This window comes from Phaethon aethereus (genome assembly GCF_964289735.1).
Source record: "Phaethon aethereus genome assembly, chromosome: 3".
NCBI classification, from domain to species: domain Eukaryota; kingdom Metazoa; phylum Chordata; class Aves; order Phaethontiformes; family Phaethontidae; genus Phaethon; species Phaethon aethereus.
The window spans coordinates 113,387,080-113,404,996 of record NC_138576.1 but is presented as its reverse complement, the minus strand read 5'-3'; the positions used below and the strand labels follow the sequence as shown (position 1 = coordinate 113,404,996).

The following is a 17,917-nucleotide window of genomic DNA, read 5'->3' as shown; positions in this document are numbered from 1 at the left end:
CCATAGGTATGAGAGCACCATCCTCACAGATCTTGATATTCTCACCAGGCAGTCCTTTTCTTGCAAAAGAGCTGCTTCGTGTGATATCCTCAGAATCCGGAGGTGATTGTCTTCATCAAAAAGTTGGTAATACTAGATTAAAGTTTCCCTCTGCAAACCTACATTCAAAATGAGAGCATTTAGCCTCCCAGTTTTTTGGTAGCTTCATGTGGAGAATTCCTCACTGTTTGTAAAAGAAGCTCTGCTAAGAGCATGTTGGCTATTGAAACAGAGAATGAGTAAATAATTTCAGAAGAATATCAGTAGAAAGGGAAGTATGAGTATACTATGCCATGAAAATGGCTTCTTCATGAGATTTCTGTCTATTTTTCATGTGTATGCAATGTACAAAAGTGGTCAGAACAGGAAAGAAATGAAGGACATTTGACATGCTTGAATACCTCACCTCTCCACCACAGCCATCCCCCTCATACAGAGTAATTGGCATAACATCAATTCTGTGGGAGATGAATTACCACACACATTTATGTGGCAATTAGATTTTATTATTTACCATTTAACATGCATCACCAACTTTTCTCACAGTTCATTGGACAAGCAGACTGCTTTGGTTTTAAATTTGCTTAATCTTTTTCAATACCAGTGCTTTTCATCTAGATTTCAGGGGAGGAAGCAAAGAGAAATCATGGAATCAGAGACTCATTTAGGTTGGAAAAGACCTTTAAGATCAAGTCCAACCGTAACCCCAACACTGCCAAGTCCACCACTAAACCATGTCCCTCAGGGCCACATCTGCATGTCTTTTGACTCTACCACTCTAGAGGTAGACTCTACCACTTCCCTGGGCAGCCTGTTCCAATGCTTGACAATCCTTTCACTAAAGAAATTTTTCCTAATATCTAGTCTAAACCTCCCCTGGCGCAACTTAAGACCGTTTCCTCTCATCCTATTGCTAGTTACTTGGGAGAAGAGACCAACACCTACCTCGCTACAACCTCCTTTCAGGTAGTTGTAGAGAGCATGATAAGGTTTCCCCTCAACCTCATTTTCTCCAGGGTAAACAACCCCAGTTCCCTCAGCCGCTCCTCGTAAGACTTGTGCTCCAGCCCCCTCACCGGCTTCATTGCCCTTCTCTGGACATGCTCCAGCCCCTCCATGTCTGTCTTGTAGTGAGGGGCCCAACACTGAACACAGTATTCGAGGTGCAGCCTCACCAGTGCTGAGTGCAGGGGGACAATCACTTCCCTACTCCTACTGGCCACATTATTTCTGATACAAGCCAGGATGCTGTTGGCCTTCTTGGCCACCTGGGCACACAGCTGGCTTGTATTCAGCTGGCTGTTGACCAACAGCCCCAGGTCCTTTTCTGCTGGGCAGGTCTCCAGCCACTCCTCCCCAAGCCTGTAGCGTTGCACAGAGTTGTTGTGACTGAAGTGCAGGAGCCGGCACTTAGCCTTGTTGAACCTCATACAGTTGGCCTTGGCCCATCAATCCAGCCTGTCCATGATCCCTGTGTAGAGCCCTCCTACCCTCAAGCAATTCACTCCCGCCAAACTTACTGAGGGTGCACTCGATTCCCTTGTCCAGATCGTTAGGCTCAATACTGAGCCCAAATAAAGCAACTGGGAAGCTAAAAATTGTTGTTGTCAAGAAAATGTTAAACATTTTTGTGTAACACTTTCTTGTTCGAGAATACATGTCATTTGAGAATGGGATTGGTGGGGAAATGGTGGATTTGAACCTAGAGAAATCTAGGGGAATGTTCAGACTTGAGCCACTTATCTTTTGAGTATCTACTTTTGTCTATTGAAAACTGAGCTGCTAAGGACGTTGTTATGTTGTTATTGTTGCTCTTCCTCCCCACCCCCTCCCCGCTTTCTAGCACACAGCTTTTCTTACTTGTAAAACATAGGCATATTTGCGCAAGCATTGAGCAGCTCTGAACAGAGACAAGAAGTGTAACAGGAGTGAAAACTGAGCACCAAGAGGTGAATGCAAAAGCAGAGAGTACATCCAGCAGAGCCGAGATGTAAAACAGAGAGCAGCATAGCAACAGTATGAGAAGAACTTTCTAGACAGAAACACATTTGTACCAACTGTGGAAATGTAGTTATGAGAGTAACATGGTTATGAGCAATGTGATGGAATTGGTAGACTTGGAGATAGGTAGAGCAGCAGGTATGTCTCCAATGTGGTCTGCTATAGAAATTGGTGGCAAAAGAAATCTGTAAGGTGCTCTTCCTGGTGCACCCACCAACGGTGAGATCTCTCTAGTGCTTCTTAATCCTCACTGCCTTTTTTCCTGACAGCGTGGATTAGGGTGCAGTGCTACAATGAAACCATAAAAAGAACAATATCAGTCAAGGAAGGAAATATCTTCAAAGTTAAATTCTCTTGACAAGTAACTACAGTATGTCCTCTATGCCAACAGGATGACTAAAGAAAACCCACAGTGCCAACGTTTGAGTGCTGGTGATTTCTTTTTTTTTTTTTGATAACTCTAAGGGGGTATTCAGGCAAGATACTGAAGGCAGTGCAGAATTGGGCTGAAAAGATCAGTTCCTATATTCCTTCCCAAAAGACCGACTTGCTTACCCATAAATTCCGTTTTTGCCTGTAATCGTTTTGCCTTGTTTGATTATCAGAACAGAGAATGGGGAAGACAGAAGGCACCACCTGTCACATTATACAACTGCCTCTTGCTCAAAGTATTTGAAAGGACAGATAACTCAGCAAAGCTTGGACAAGTAAACTAGCTGCCCTTTCCCTTCTTAGGTGAGAGTCTAAAAGTGATGGAATTCATCACTCCAACAGGAAAAATATTTGAAAAATCTACTTTTCTTAAAAAAAAAAATTGCATCAAAACCAAAAGAATTCAACCACAAATCAATACTGAAGCTACAGAATGGACTCTTTGAAGTGAATAAGTAGGCATAAAACACTAAGCTTACACGTTCATGTCTTTCCTCAAGTGTCCTTGCAAGCGGTAGACAAAATTCAGTCATGCTTGGCTCTAGCACCAAACAGGCCTGTGAATGTGCAGCAAGTGCATATTCTTTACTGTAAAGGGAGATTTGAAAAGCCATATGCTGCAGCGTATGTGCTGCAGAAGCTGTGTGGATGCATCATTTAAGTCTTTGTCAACTGTCCTTCAATTTATTATTGGGTTATGATCACAGCAGGCTTCTTGATTTATTCAAAAAAGAACAATTATATTTCATCAACATTTTTAAAGGATCAAATGATTCTTTTTATAGGGGACAGAAAATAAACATTTAGTCATGAATAATGAAAGTGGGGAGAGACTCTAGAATCACCACCCATCTGCTGTTCAAGCCCAATTCTTTTCCTAAAGTGTGTGTTGAAACCCCACATCTGAAAGAAAAGTCACCACCCTGCTCTGTCTGTTGCACAAAATAAATGGTAGGTGAGTGCTTTTGTTGGAGGGGAGAGAAGGTCGTTAAGGACAAATAGGTTCCTGTGTTTCACTGAATGTCAAAGGCATCTAGATGCCTATGTGACATTTCATCTGAGACAATATCCCTTGATTCAAGATCAGGATGTCGTCTATTGTGTTTAAGTCAGCTTGTGTGAGAGAAATTTATTTTCACATTTCAGTTGCCTCAAAAATACCATGAGTTGGGATTGCATGGGTCTTCTTACGTTGAGTTCCACCTGGTACTTCATTGTGCAACTATTAAGGTACTACAAAGTGATTTCTATTGATCTTGTAACAGCAAATCATCTGTTTTATGAAGGACTTGAAGAAAGTGAGAACTTTTTGCTTTTGAGATCAGACTTTCCCTATGGTATTTCTCAGTCTTCATTCCTCTTTGCCTGCCTGAGGGAAGAAGCTGTTATATCCTTGTTCATTTTGAAATAGCATATTTGGAGAAAAGTGTGCCTGACACCTCAGCTTTGCCACAGCCAGGTGTTTCTTTGTATTTTCATGTGTCATATAAAGAAATTGCAGAGATGCCTGTTGCGCTTTCAGAACGCACCGTGTTATGCCAAGGCTACCCATCTCTTTCTTGGGGCATAATACTGCTCTAGTACACCCTTGTTTCTAGACATTGTAGTGATTTAGTACAATGTGACATTAGAAACAAGACAGAGAAACTTCTTCTAAAATGAAAGAGAAATGAAGAGAATAGCTGAAAGTACAGTTGAAACCAGCAGCACAACAAGAGATGAAGGGACAGAATGTCTGCTTTTGGACATAGTGATGGATTTGAAGGTGCCTTTGTGCAGCCATATAAAACCATTTCAGGGGTATGTCTTTATGGTTTATGAAAAAGCCAGGCCACAATTCCTTCTACTGTTTTATTTTCTACTTTTTTTTCATTCATACACAAAACCATATTTGAATCAATGGTGTTCAAGAAGTGAACACCAGATATGTACAACAAAACATAGAGATTTCAGAGAGTAAAGAAGCCTAACTATATCCTGGTTAAACTACTTGATCCCGGAGCAATATTTACATGTTGCTGTTACAGTTACAAACATGTGGCTAATAATTCCCCCTCTATTCATGCTTGAAGTCAATGGTAGTCATTAAATTAAATGAATAGTTTTTGCCCCCAGCATGTATCACATAAGAATTCTTGGGTGTGAACCTGAATCAGGAAAGGAAGAAAACCTATAGGGTGACCTGTCAGCAATGTCAGTAGTGCCAAATAATAAGATACTTCTGATACTTATTCAGAAAACAAATAAATAGAACAGCATCTTCAATTTTTATTTTACATTTCTTTGGTTTAGCATTTACAAAGTTCCTCCTTTGAAGAAACATAGAGACTTGGGATAAAAAAAGATGAGTTATTACAGAAGGATTTGACAGTATTTGTTTCACCAACAGTTGTGTGTGACTCACTGTTGTGTGGTGTTCTATGTGTTTTTTCATAAGTGTGATTCCAGTAACGAATACATTGAGAACTTGAGTTCCTTTATTAGCTAGCAATGTGTTTCTGTGTTAAATTCGCTTGTCCCTGAAAGCACAAATCAGATCTCAGTCAGAAAAGAGATAGATAGGTGTAAATAGCAAAGATCCTGTTGGAATAAATGAAGGTCTTCATTACCTGTAAAAGATATAAATTAAACCCACTAAACACTTTTCTTGTCAGTGCTTATGATGTAACTGAGCAGTACTATTATTGCCACGATTTATAGGTATAGCTCTGGAAGTGCTGCCTTCCAGTTGATTCCTCTGACCTGCAATGAACGTGACAGTGAGAAACACTGTAGCATACTTACTTTTTTGGCCTCAGAAAAATGAAGAGAGGAAAAAATCCTCCCTCTCTAAATAATAGGGGACTACTCTGTGTACTGACTCCTAAGAAAGAAGAGAGTTGTGAGATTAAGGAGTACCTGCTCTCAAATAAAGTGCTTTATTTGAAGCTTCTCCAGAGATCAGAAGGAAATCTTAGAGCACTCTATTCCCTCACCCATTTCTTCACTTCCTGCTACTTTGTTTATGCCAGTTGACATTTTATATATATTGGTTATTTTCCTTTACAAATTAAGGAAAGTCAGGATGGTTATGAAAAACAATGGAGACTTTTTCAGGACTACATTTAAAAATAAACTTTAGAAGAAAATACACGCATGAAAGGTAACAGCTGAACTTTAGTTCCAGAAACTATGGTTAGCGCTGCAATACAAGTATATCCCTTTCTATATGTACTTTGTAAAACGCTCACTTGTTGAAAGAAAGAAAGCAGAAGAATTGCATTTTCCATTGTGCACACCTCCTGAAATGGTCACACATTTTCAGTGGTAGCATTATTGCGATAGTATTGCATTTAGGCTGCAGCTAGTTTAGATAGTGTCGCGGTCTCATATTACTGATCTGATGAACTGTGATACCTTAATGAAATAACTTACATGTAATTCATAGAGGTAAGATACACAACAAGGGATTAATCCTGTTTCAGAGTGTGTAGCAGTAGTAAAGCTGTACTTACATAAGAAGTGGAAGAGGGGAGAAAACCTGAAAATTTGTATCATCCTATGTTGAGTCCTCTCATCTCCGTTAGTGGGAGTCAGAAAAAGCTTTATCTTTTCTGAACGTCTGCTAATGCACATCCAATATACAAATATTTTCATTAACAACACTTTTTGCAATTCTGTCTTGTCTGAATTTCTAATGGATTGAGTTTTGTAGGAAACTACTTCTTCATTGAGATGAACATGAAAATGAAGCTTATGATTAACTGAAATAAAATGAGCTATGCAAAACATTTGTGATGGCAGGTATGAAAAAATAACCAAGTGAAAAAATTTAAATAGCTTTTAAAAAAAAACAACCTATAAGCCAAAAAGCTGAGGTTTATTTCTGGAGCCTATCCCTTAATAAAATTTTGTCTCTGAGAGAAAGTGTGGTTTTATGCCATCAGCAGCAAAATCAAACCACATTTGATATTAAATCTGGCAAAGGTTTAGCCCACAGTCATAAAAAATACTTGTATATACTTTATAAAAAGGCTAAGTCTAATAGTCAGTATGGCTACTCAATACATATGATATGTATTAGTGTAGTGTATTAGCTACTACAAAAGCAGAACTCAAGTTATATTGAACATCAACAAGGTTAAAATATTACCCAGAACATGTCTGTGTGAAAACTGTATCTTGATCAGTTCTAATTATAAATAGTCTTAAGGAACTGTAAGTATACAGTAGACTTACAGTTTATTTAGACTCTACTTGATGTATGGTACTTCTGTGTGTATGATACCTATCTGAAAATATTCCAGTGTATAATTTCAGAAGCAAATACTCTGAGTGCAGGTTCATATGCTGGCACACTGACCTGGACTTCTACTAGCCATTCACCGTAACTGACAGTTGCTCTATGACTGTATATAGCAATCTCCGTATGCCTGAGGGGTGGATCGTAGGAATTAGCTGGGGATCAGTTTGAAAGTTTGTGGTTTTAAAGGTTTAACGAATCACAGAATAAAAATGGTTGTTTAGACGGTATACATGTTGGGAGGTTTAAAAAAAGGTTGCATGTGTCATGTCCCACAGACCAAGTTCAACCATTTTAGCATAGGTGTGATTTTCTTAGTATTGTTCTCTGGACTTTCCTTCTTTTAAGTCCATTGGAAGCAGTTGAGATTAATTATCTCTCTATTCTGAGTTGATGATGACTGAAAGCACAGAACTCAGGGAAACCTGGAAGAGTTTTACTTTCTAGATGTTCCACATGAGAAAAAGATGAAGAACCTTTATCATGAGGCAAGAGTTTCTACTTTGTTTCCAGTGCAGCTGGTTAACAAATACAGAAGTTTTTCTGCTATGAATGAATTACATCACATTTGTGGGAACATATGGATCACCATATTGAAATCTGTTATGTCTAATATCATGCTTCTGAGATTTATACTGTATCTCAAAGCACTGGAGGAAAGCAATATCTTATTTTTCAAATCATCTATGTGGGGTGGAGAAAGCTTGAGGTTTCTTAGTGTGTGATGCTATAATGGTTGCTAAGACTTTTGGCTGGATGGCTTATAAGATAAATAATATGCACATTCCTAAGCTTTTTATCACCATTACATTAATTCCAATACAGTTGAGTTTTAGGGCTGGTACGTAGTGACTAAAATTTTTTCACAGTCTGATAGACATTTTCTTGTTTCAGGCCATTTCCTTGCAGACAAACTGTAAACCATTGCAAACAGCAGGAAATTGCCCTCCCTTGCGAACAAGCAAGTATGCCAGGGGAACCAGGAAAAGGTGTGACTGCGGCTTATACCGATAAGAGGGAGATTAAGGTTAGCCACATGGGGTAGTGATGATAGCTAGTACATTCTAAGTTCTGCTCCTATAAAATCTGCCTACAAAGCCTGGTAAACACTTAGGAAGTGAAGAGTTTTGCATTTGAGGAGATCCAGAAACTCTCTTTGGTATACCCTGTAGCCTAGGCTCCCAAATCATCCGGACTGGGGGACATACGGGGAAGCACAATGTAGATTAGAACATATATTCAGCTGATCTATTGAAAATTTAGGCTAGCACAAAACATGTCATCGGTGAGGATTTCATGCATAGGTAGAGTAAGAATTTTGTCACTGGGTGATACCTGAGAGTTGGATGCTCCCATAAGCACCTTCCTTCAAACAGGTTCAGTGCTTCTCAGAAGCTCAGATGATTCTCTCCCTGTGTCCCTAAAGGGGCTTGCCTGGAGGTATGCTCAGAGCACTCCCACCAAGCTTGCAAAGATGGATGATTTTTCTGAGTTAGGGGATAACAGAGGGGGACAGTAAACTCATGCAAGAAGTAGGAAACGGTGTTTTTACTCCTTTCTGCCAGTGACTGAAGGAATCAAGCACTTCTTGCCTGCCAGGAGAAGGACTGAACCCTTTTAGCTAGGGCTGTGTTCACGCTGAACGTGCTTCCCCTCTGTGGCCAAGCAAAGCTCAGATTCATTTCTGTAGCATGTCATGTAGCAACAGGCATGGAATGCACCTAGTTAAACCTGTAGTCTGACGCTTACGGCACACTTTAGGGAGGTAGATTAGTTTGAAAGATCACTGTTCTGCCCACTATAGGCGCCAAACACACGAAAGAAAGGCACAGCCTGAATTGTTATAAAACAAAAAAGCATTCTGACCCTTGGTGTTTAAGAGAAAAGTTATAGTTACGTCCTTGCAAAGTAAGTCTCAGAGCTATGAATTACTCAAAGGAAGAAAAGCACTAGCTTTCAGTCCTGTGTAAGTTGCCTCGGGTTCATCAGAGCAAGCTGGTTTTAATATGTCTGCCATCAGAATTAATTTTGGCAATAAAATTCTGTTTTCTCAGTGTGCAGATTGCCATTTTAAATGCATGTAATTCCCCCTGTTCCCACATGACTGACACAGAGTATGAATTTTGGTGGGGACAATCAGTCATTGCGCTGCTTAACAATGGCATTCCTAAGTTTCTCCTTAGATGTATCCCCAACCCTTTATTTTTTGGCGTGCTTTTAAATGCATCATTCTGGATATATGGACTTTAGGTGGATCTTGGTGGATCTTGGTTCTCTGCTTACTGCCTTTTATCTCAGTCTGCTGGAACCATAACTGGGATGATCAGTGGTCAGGTTCCCTGAGTAGACTAACAACATGCAACAGTGCTAGATGTGTTTCTAGATGGAGATTCTGTGACTGAAACCTTATCTGTGAAATAGATGCATGTTTCCTGTATATATGAGCTGGCACATAAATAACGTTTCCAGGCACTTCTAAGTAATTGGTCATACAAATGTGAAGTCTACATACGCATTTGAAAAAATATAGTCCTGCAATGTCTTTTCACATCATACATGAAATCAGTGTTTTCTTCCACATTTATTTTGAAGAATGTTTCTCTGAGATACCTGTCATTCAGCACAAAAAGGCCAGAAGATCAAGCAGGTCACAGATTCTACAGGTTTTTTTCTGTTATCTAATATTTATTTCTCCTTAACAGGTGATTTGTATATTGGAGGAGTGGCCAAAGAAATGTATAAGTCCTTGCCAAAACTGGTACATGCAAAAGAGGGTTTCCAAGGCTGTCTTGCATCAGTTGACTTGAATGGACGGCTCCCTGATCTAATCTCAGATGCTCTCTTCTGCAATGGGCAAATAGAAAGAGGATGTGAAGGTATTAAATATGCTGATTTTTTTTTTATATTGTAGTGAAAGCATTGTGCAACTCCTGCAGAGTTTTGTTGAGATGTACACTTCATATGTAGAGAGACTATATTTTACCTGCGTGTAATTGATCTTGTTTGACCCTTTCTTATATAAAGACTGCATTTTTTATTAGTATTATGGAGACAAGCGTGTGCCTGCCCTACAGCACAGGGATTGATCTGAGAACATGAATTAACTTCTTAAATGTATGATGTGGATTCCATTCTTCTCCAGTGGCAAGACATTTTGCATGTATTTTGTTTATTTCTGATGCATTTTAATTAAAGATAGAAGCAATAACAATTAGCTTCAGTGAAGGCCTTTGTATCTTCCTAACACTTAGGCATTAGCTAATGCTGAGACATTAGCTTATTAATTCCATTTTTAAAGCAGACATTTTGAGTTTATTAATTCAAGGCTAATTTATGAGACTGTTTGAGATCCATCTTCCATCTTCTCTATTTTTGCTCACCCCTGAGATTTATATTGTCATAAGTCTTCCTATCTGAAATCAGTAACAGCCAAATATGTTTTATTTCAGTTTTTTATGTCTTTATTGACTCACCTGGGATATTATGGAATTTAAGTGAGGACAGAATTAGAAGAGGTGTATTTGTAATTCAGGGGTGTCAATCTATAGTTATTTTTCCAGATGTCATTTAATCCTATATTATTTTTACTATGATTTATGGAATAATTTTAATCATTTCTCTGTCCCTGCATATATATTTTATTCACGTGATTTTGTGGCTATGTCCAATTTTATGTGTTCTCCCCTCTCTCAAGTGCAATTCTTCCCTGGACAGAAAAATGTGTAAATGACACTGTAGAATTTCAAGTTGGAATCTTGATGATTTTGATATCAAGTTTGTTGAGTTTGTAAATAGACATTGTAAAAAATCCAAGCAGAGCTGGGGAGTTTTCTCAAGCTACATGAGATAAAGCTTTCTGGTGGATAAATTCTGTCTCTTCTTTTGTTGTGCCCTGTATGTTTGTACAGGGGAACTTTTTTGTTCTTTACATGCTACCCTTTAGTTAACAGTATGAATTCTATTGATAGCACATAGAAATATGTAAAATTCACAACTTATTGTTCTGCAGCTTTAGTGTCTATTTATTTCTATCAGGAATGGAAAAATATGTATAAATTAGTTTGTCACTGGGTTTAGAAAATTAGATTCTGCTTTCTGAATGACATTAGCCAGTTCTATGCCTGCACCATACCTTCAGAGAGTCAAAGTATGCCTTAATTCCATTATGTATTTCCTAGCTTCTTTTGAAATTATGTAATTTTCTAAATGAATTTTATGTACTTCAAAGAAATATTGCCACAGGCCTAGAGTGAGAGTTCACCTTTTAAACCAGTGGCACAACTCAGCTATCTGTGAATTTAATAAAGCTACGAACAATTTAATAAAGGCTGTACAAATATTGTCCTTTTTGGTGGAGAGTCAGCTTTTTCCAACACCAAAATCATCTGATGCAAGCAAAATGGTCAAACCAGATGTGCTGCCTGGCTCCCAGAGAACTGCCTCATCAAAAATCTTTTGCCTGCAGAAGGAAATCTTTAGCAGCGTGGAAAGAAATATTCCCTTCCAACCTTTCTGCCTAACCCTTGCAAGTTAACTCTTCTATCTCACTTGTTTACAAGTCTTCCCGTCTGACCCATCCGTCAGTCTTTTGTCTGCAGACCATGGATCAGATGTACAAAAAAATGTGCTGAAACCTAAAATATTATTTAAGTCACTTGCAAGTTTTGCTGCCTCCTAAAAGTCCCTCGGGTAGAAGCATGCCTGGAGCTGCCTATAGCTCTGCTGCTGTGTACAGAGAGGACTGTCTCCATCCTTACAAAGCCGAGCAGTTGTGCGTCTATCAAATGCTGCAGTGGGATGCGTAAGGTCCAAAGAGCTCAGGACACGCAGCAGAAGTAATTTCAAAACAATAAGTATTAGTCACCGCCACTCTCAATCCAAAAGACAGCTGGCTCTACTGGTGGGTATATCTCCTTTGTTAACACATCAGCCTGCTGCAAACTCTTTCCTGAGAAGTGAGGCGCTTAGATTTGATGTTCTTCAGACTCTTATAGAATTGGATTCCCTATCCTTATGGTATTAAAAAAAAACCTGGGGTGAAAGCTCTTTTTCTCTCTTCTGTCAAACTGTGAAGCCATGGTGTATTACTAATTAATTTTAGCTGTTAGAACTTTGTTCTTAAAAGGTTGATATTTCTCAATAACCTCACTGTCATAAGTGTACGTTAAAAATTCTTTTTTTGGAACGTTTTTTGCAAATCCACGTATGGGATCGCTGTGGCAAGTTGTAAGGCTTGCATTTAAAAGTTTCAGCCACAGGCAGATAGTTCTGCCTGTTCTGCCTCTGTTCTCTATCATTGAGCATTGAATATAATTTAAACTTGGCTGAATCCGCCTTGTTGACAAATGTTCAATGGCTAGAACAGATAGAAACTAACAGCTAGAAACATAAATATGCTAACTAGCTCTTCAAATTATTGCCAGTAACCCCTAGAGCCAGGTTGTAATTGTCAGCCCTGTTTTGCTCTAGTCAAATCCATTGTACTTTCTTTACACACTTTAAATAAAACGGAACTATAAAAATTACAGAATGATAAAAAAAAAACTTTTAATACATTGAGGAGGACAATGCATTGTGTGCATGCATGTGCATATATAAGACAATTTGTGTATTAAATGAACTATATGAAAAGTTTCAAAGTATTAACATATGTGAAAATTCTTTGTGGTGAGACATGGAATTTGTTCTTGCAATATATAGTAAAACATTGTACATGCTACTTAATAATGCTTTTTGTGTAATACATAGCATGTAAGCCCTCACGTAAGACAAATGTAATTGAGAGACCAAATGCAGTCAATTAAAAAGTCTGCAGTGTAGACTGAATAAATTAGAATATTTAAAAAAATGTGAATCAAAAGGTTAGTGCTTGAGAAAAGCGTATTACAATCTTTTTACTAAATAGCTTAGTTCTGTAATATATATAGGAAAATATGAAGCTGTTATGGTAAATATTATAGTATTTACCAACATTAAACAGTCCTCCTCCGTTCTTTTTTAAAAAAAAGCCTACTTTTTAATAAATTCTTACATGTAAGCTAGTCTTGATGTCAAATTTTTAATAATGACTACTATAGGTAAGCAAAAACTGCTAAGAACTGCTAAGATTTCATAAAAAGCAAAATACCCTGCTTTTTAACAAGATCCTATCCGTATTTTTTCCAAATATGTGTGTTTTAACATGAGCTTTTTAAAGTGCCCACAGGGTCTTGCAGTTTGTATGCTTTGAAGTCCTTGTGACTTTTGCTCTACTTTTGCAAAGATGAGGAGATTTAACATTGCATAACTAAAGTGTAAATAAATGCATGAATATATAACATTTAAACACCTACGGATATTTTCACTTCATCTTTGTAAAGTTTCCGAGTAGCAGAATCTGGTGAGAAAAAAATGTGTCTTGTCTTGTCAGCTACGGGATTCTGTCATTATAATCCCCAGCTCAAGAAAGGGTGATGTAATGCCCAAATGTTTAAACTTCTGGGCTCAAGATTCCAAGAAAAGGAAATCACTATCCTATGTCTGCCTACTGCAGTCAATCAGCTATGGGTTATAATTTTTTTTATTATTATTGTTGTTGTTGTTAGTGTGATTTGAACGGGAGAAAACAGAACAGTTAATAGTTTTGCCAGAACAGGGGTGCAGCATACACTGCCCTCGTTCTTAATCGTGCTGGTGACTGTTCAGACCCTGGTTCAGAGGTGTGCTTAAGCAGTGCTTCATTTAAAGCAAGTGGCCATTGAACTGACTTAAATCGTATTGACATTGATTTTTCTAAAATACCAGCGAATCAAAAGGATATCCCACACTGAGGTCTTTGAAGGAGCTGTAATGTGAAAGAAGGGTTAAGTGGATTTCTCTCTGCAGGATGATTTAGGATATTTATATAATCTTTGGACCAGTTTTGCCCTGTCATCAATGACTTGCAGTGGGAGTTTCAAATGGATATTGATGTGTCTTTTCCAAAACAATTTAGGAGAATTTTATAATCCCAGAACCAAATTTTTCCTGGTATTGTCAAGAGTCAGGGTATGTGTATGTGAGCTCATAGTCATCTGTAGTTCACGGTCTGTATTTCAGTCTTCATTCAGCAGTCACGAAGAAAGGGCTAGAAAAAAGAAAGACCAGAGATGATGACAGTGCTAATTATTCTTGAATTCAGTGTATCTGAACATGACAAATGGCTAGTCAGGATTCAGCCATGCATTTACTCTGCTAATGCATTCATATCTATCCCAAGGAAGAAAAAAAAACTTTTAATTTTCCTTCATTACATATCATCAGCTCAATTAACCATTATATTTGTAGTAAAATACTGGCAAATTACTGCTTTCTTATTTTGGCTTGCCTGAAGATTTATGGCTATTAGCATTAATTTGTTTGCATTATGTGGCATTTCTTTCTCTCTTTAACAGCAGCATGCACTTTACTCTAAATGGTTTTTTTCTGTGTTTGCTGCCATTTCAATATTGCTTACTAACATTTAATATATTTTGCTTTTTTGTTTTGCTGACAAAGTTGCATTGATGAAAGCTGATTTGCAAGGTAGATAGCCCTGTGTGTATTAAACAAGACTGAAACCCCCGATGCACGGTTGGATTTCTGCAATAAATGCTCTGTATGTTTCAGAACTAAAATGTATTATTTTATTTCAGATTTGTCTGTCACACCTCTAAAACAATGAGCTACATGAACCTTCATTTTCCAGCATAGCTTGCATAAAGGCTTTCAGTCTTGAATATGTTTGTATAGTGATTGCTTTAGTGCTTTGATCATTCTTTTTCAAATTTCTTTATATTCCAGTAGTCTAGTTATGAGTCTAGAAATAGAGTAGCTTTGATTTTCATGCATATGTCACATTTTGGCATGCCAGTTCATTAGTAGTCTGATTTTCTGCATTTCCCCTTAAAAAAGGAACCTGCATGGGATCCCTGAAGCATGTGAATCGGTACTTGCCAACATTCCTGACAAAGAATCCCAAACTCCTCCTAATTTCAAACCTAAATAATTTGAAATAATTTGTGGGGTTAAAAGCATTGTATGGTACAGCTTCATATTTTTTTTAATTTTATTTTGTTTTGTTTTGTTTTTAATCTTATTTTCCAATCTTTACTTTCATCTCCCAGAGTATTGCTTTCTGTGGCATCTGGCTTTGCTGTTTTTAAATGTATTTACAGGAAAAAATAATACTGAATTTTTTTAGAAAACATTTAGCCAGTTAATGGTCTGACATGAGATTAACAAATAACTTGCAACAAAGTTAACACCATACCTGGAATAACTCTGCTTCAGTTTGTGCATTCTTATGTGTTTGACATATCAAAACTAAAGAAAAACGCCGTTTTAATATTATGTGCTGCTACAAAGTCAGCAAGTTTATGTGCGTTTTACTTGCTAAACTCTTTGCTTGTTTGATTTGAGATGTTGGCAGCTAGTTAATGTGATCCAGTGAGAAATGCCTTACTTTGGAAGACAAGGTGCAAGTCCTTTTTTGTATGTTCTCATCAGGCCCCAGCACAACATGCCAAGAGGATTCATGCGCAAACCAGGGAGTGTGCTTACAGCAATGGGATGGATTCAGTTGTGACTGTAGTATGACCTCCTTTAGTGGACCATTATGCAATGACCGTAAGTACACTAAAAAAACGCTGATCTGAAAGCTCAAGAGCTTTAAGGCAATATTTCAAGCAAGTGTCTGAAGCTTTATATTATTTTAATATTGGATATTTAAATGAACTGGCAAACCCTGTGAAAATCTGTAAGCTTTGTAGGAAGAACATAACTAAAATGTATAGTATAAATTTTGGACAATGTGCAGCATCAAACGCTGACAGAATTTGGTTTTATTACACTTGATTGCATGTCTAATATACTGATAGTTACCAGTTTGATATAATCTCTTTCCTGCGTAAATGTTACAAATAGGTTTTTTTCTCCTGATTTGAAAAGAACTTTTGCATTTTTTTTTGTCTTAAGTTATATTGTAATTTTGTAGCATTATATCATGAGGGCTATAATTACTGTGAAACAGTTGACAAGGCTCATTATCTCCCTTTGTAGGTTTCTTTAGGTGACACACTAAGCATGCCAATAATAAAAGCATGCTGAGTATTTTAGTTCTTTTAAATTTCATCTGAATAAAACTATATAACATACACCAACCATCTGGTCTTTCAGGAAAAGCTTAAATGTGTCAAAAATAAGGGGCCTGATTCACCAATGTCATAATCTAGTTTTATTCCAATCTAGCCTTATTGATCGAAATAGAATTATGCAGAAGTGAAAGTGGAATAGTAATGTAAGAGCCATAATGATCCACGGTAGCTGATTAAAGCGAGCTACTGAGTTCTCTTTTTAACTCTTCACATTTGAAATATCTAAATGTTGCACATTTTTACATGCATATGAAGAGGAAATTTCTTTAAGGCTAAGCATTTTTATTTCTATTTGTATACATTTATCTGAATGAATGACTGATGGTAGAAAGTGATAGCATAACTGTCTCGTCCAAGTTCTCCACTCTAGAGCAAGGTATACCTTCTTGAACAAACCCTAAAATAACAGAATAATTATCATCTGAAAAGCTTGTGGCTCAAATTGTATGTAGCACAAGACCAGAAAATGAATTATATGTAAAAGCTACATTAATTATTCTCGTGAAAGTTCCACTTTTCTACTCTTGACCATGTTTGAAAACTGTTGGATGGAGTCACCTCAATCTGTTTCTCTGCAGTTGCTGTCATAGTAGAACTGAAATGTATTATCAAAAAACTTCTGATAATTTGAGCAAAGGTTTGGGTTTACTTTATGTATATGAGTTTGCCCTTCCCAGCAACATGAGTGATTAGTCATACTGCTAAACATACATTTTTAAAGACTTCAGTCCCCTATGTGCTACAGGAGAAATTGTTTTGTTTCTTTTTACTTTTAAGTTCTTATTACTGTTCTTCTGTGACCTTTGTGTTCTTCCAAAAGTAACTAAAAACTATGAAAAAGAAGTTACATATCCACATCTAGCAAAGGAAAACCTCCGTTTATAAATCTGTCTTAGTAGTAACTGATGTCTGGACCTGGAATATTCTATGAATTTTTCTTCAAGAGACACCTATTGCATAAATTTGGCAAACTGATGAACTTAAGTAAGAAAGGTATTTACCAATCTGTGAAGGCTCATTTGTATGGTAACATTATGGACTACACTGCACACAATCAGATAATTCTCAATATACTATTTCTGAGGAAGGTATGGGAGTACCTTTACTACATGGCTGGCAAAAATACAAAAATACTTACTTTTCTCACAGATAAATCTTTTTTTTAATGTTCTTCTATCACAAACGTGAATTATAAATTTATCCTAGATGCGGATGTTTTGTAATAGAATGTAGAGTCTGGTAAATATAATATGTTTGGTTTCTGCTTTATCTTGTCTCCTCAGATTAGTTCAGATACCAAAAATCTGCAAAGCAAATCTAATGAGAGAGATTTTTCATAGTGGTGTATGTGAGGGAAAGGAAGAGGAATGATGTTGTAATCTCAATGTCATCTAGATGCTCTCTGCTGTGTTTGGAAAGAGCATAATGGAGAGAGGAATGATGAAATGTTACTACAGTTTTTAGTAACTTGCATAGGCTGCATACCACAGGCTAAACTTCTGCAGCACTGAAGTAAGACAAATTCCCCTCATGTGAAGAAAGATTGTCTCAGCGACAGGTCTGGAATACCACCTGCTTATTTCTGAAAAATGCATCCCCTTCAGAAGGATGTAGGCATGTTCCTGAGCGATGTGCGTGAGCATGTTGCAGATTTTTGAGTGCAGATTTGCACTCCATTGCAGTGCATGGAGTGATGCTGGTTGACAGAAACTGAAATATACTGGACATGACCCGGCAATGTGTGCTTGCAGCCCAGAAGGCCAACCATATGCTGGCTGCATCCAAAGCGTGGCCAGCAGTTTCGAGGGCGGTGATTCTGCCCCTCTGCTCCACTCTGGTGAGACCCCACCTGGAGTCCTGCATCCAGCTCTGGAGCCCTCAGCACAGCAAAGACATGGACCTGTTGGAGCGGGTCCAGAGGAGGGCCACAAAAATGATCAGAGGGATGGAACACCTCTCCTGTGAGGACAGACTGAGAGAGTTGAGGTTGTTCAGCCTGGAGAAGAGAAGG

At 37.8% G+C, this 17,917-nt stretch overlaps 1 protein-coding gene across 24 annotated transcripts in view; it reads left to right on the top strand.

Moving 5' to 3' along the window:
* Window positions 1-17,917, top strand: part of NRXN1 (neurexin 1) — a 744,403-nt gene that overhangs the window by 355,073 nt on the left and 371,413 nt on the right. For 19 of the 24 annotated variants that reach the window (XM_081997814.1, XM_081997813.1, XM_081997811.1 and 16 more), the window contains 2 exons: window positions 9,457-9,630; window positions 15,260-15,379. In XM_081997814.1, the coding sequence (XP_081853940.1) occupies window positions 9,457-9,630; window positions 15,260-15,379 (294 nt within the window). Of the gene's footprint in view, window positions 1-9,456; window positions 9,631-14,269; window positions 14,297-15,259; window positions 15,380-17,917 lie in introns of all 24 variants that reach the window. The other 5 variants (XM_081997823.1, XM_081997809.1, XM_081997798.1 and 2 more) reach the window with 1 other exon arrangement.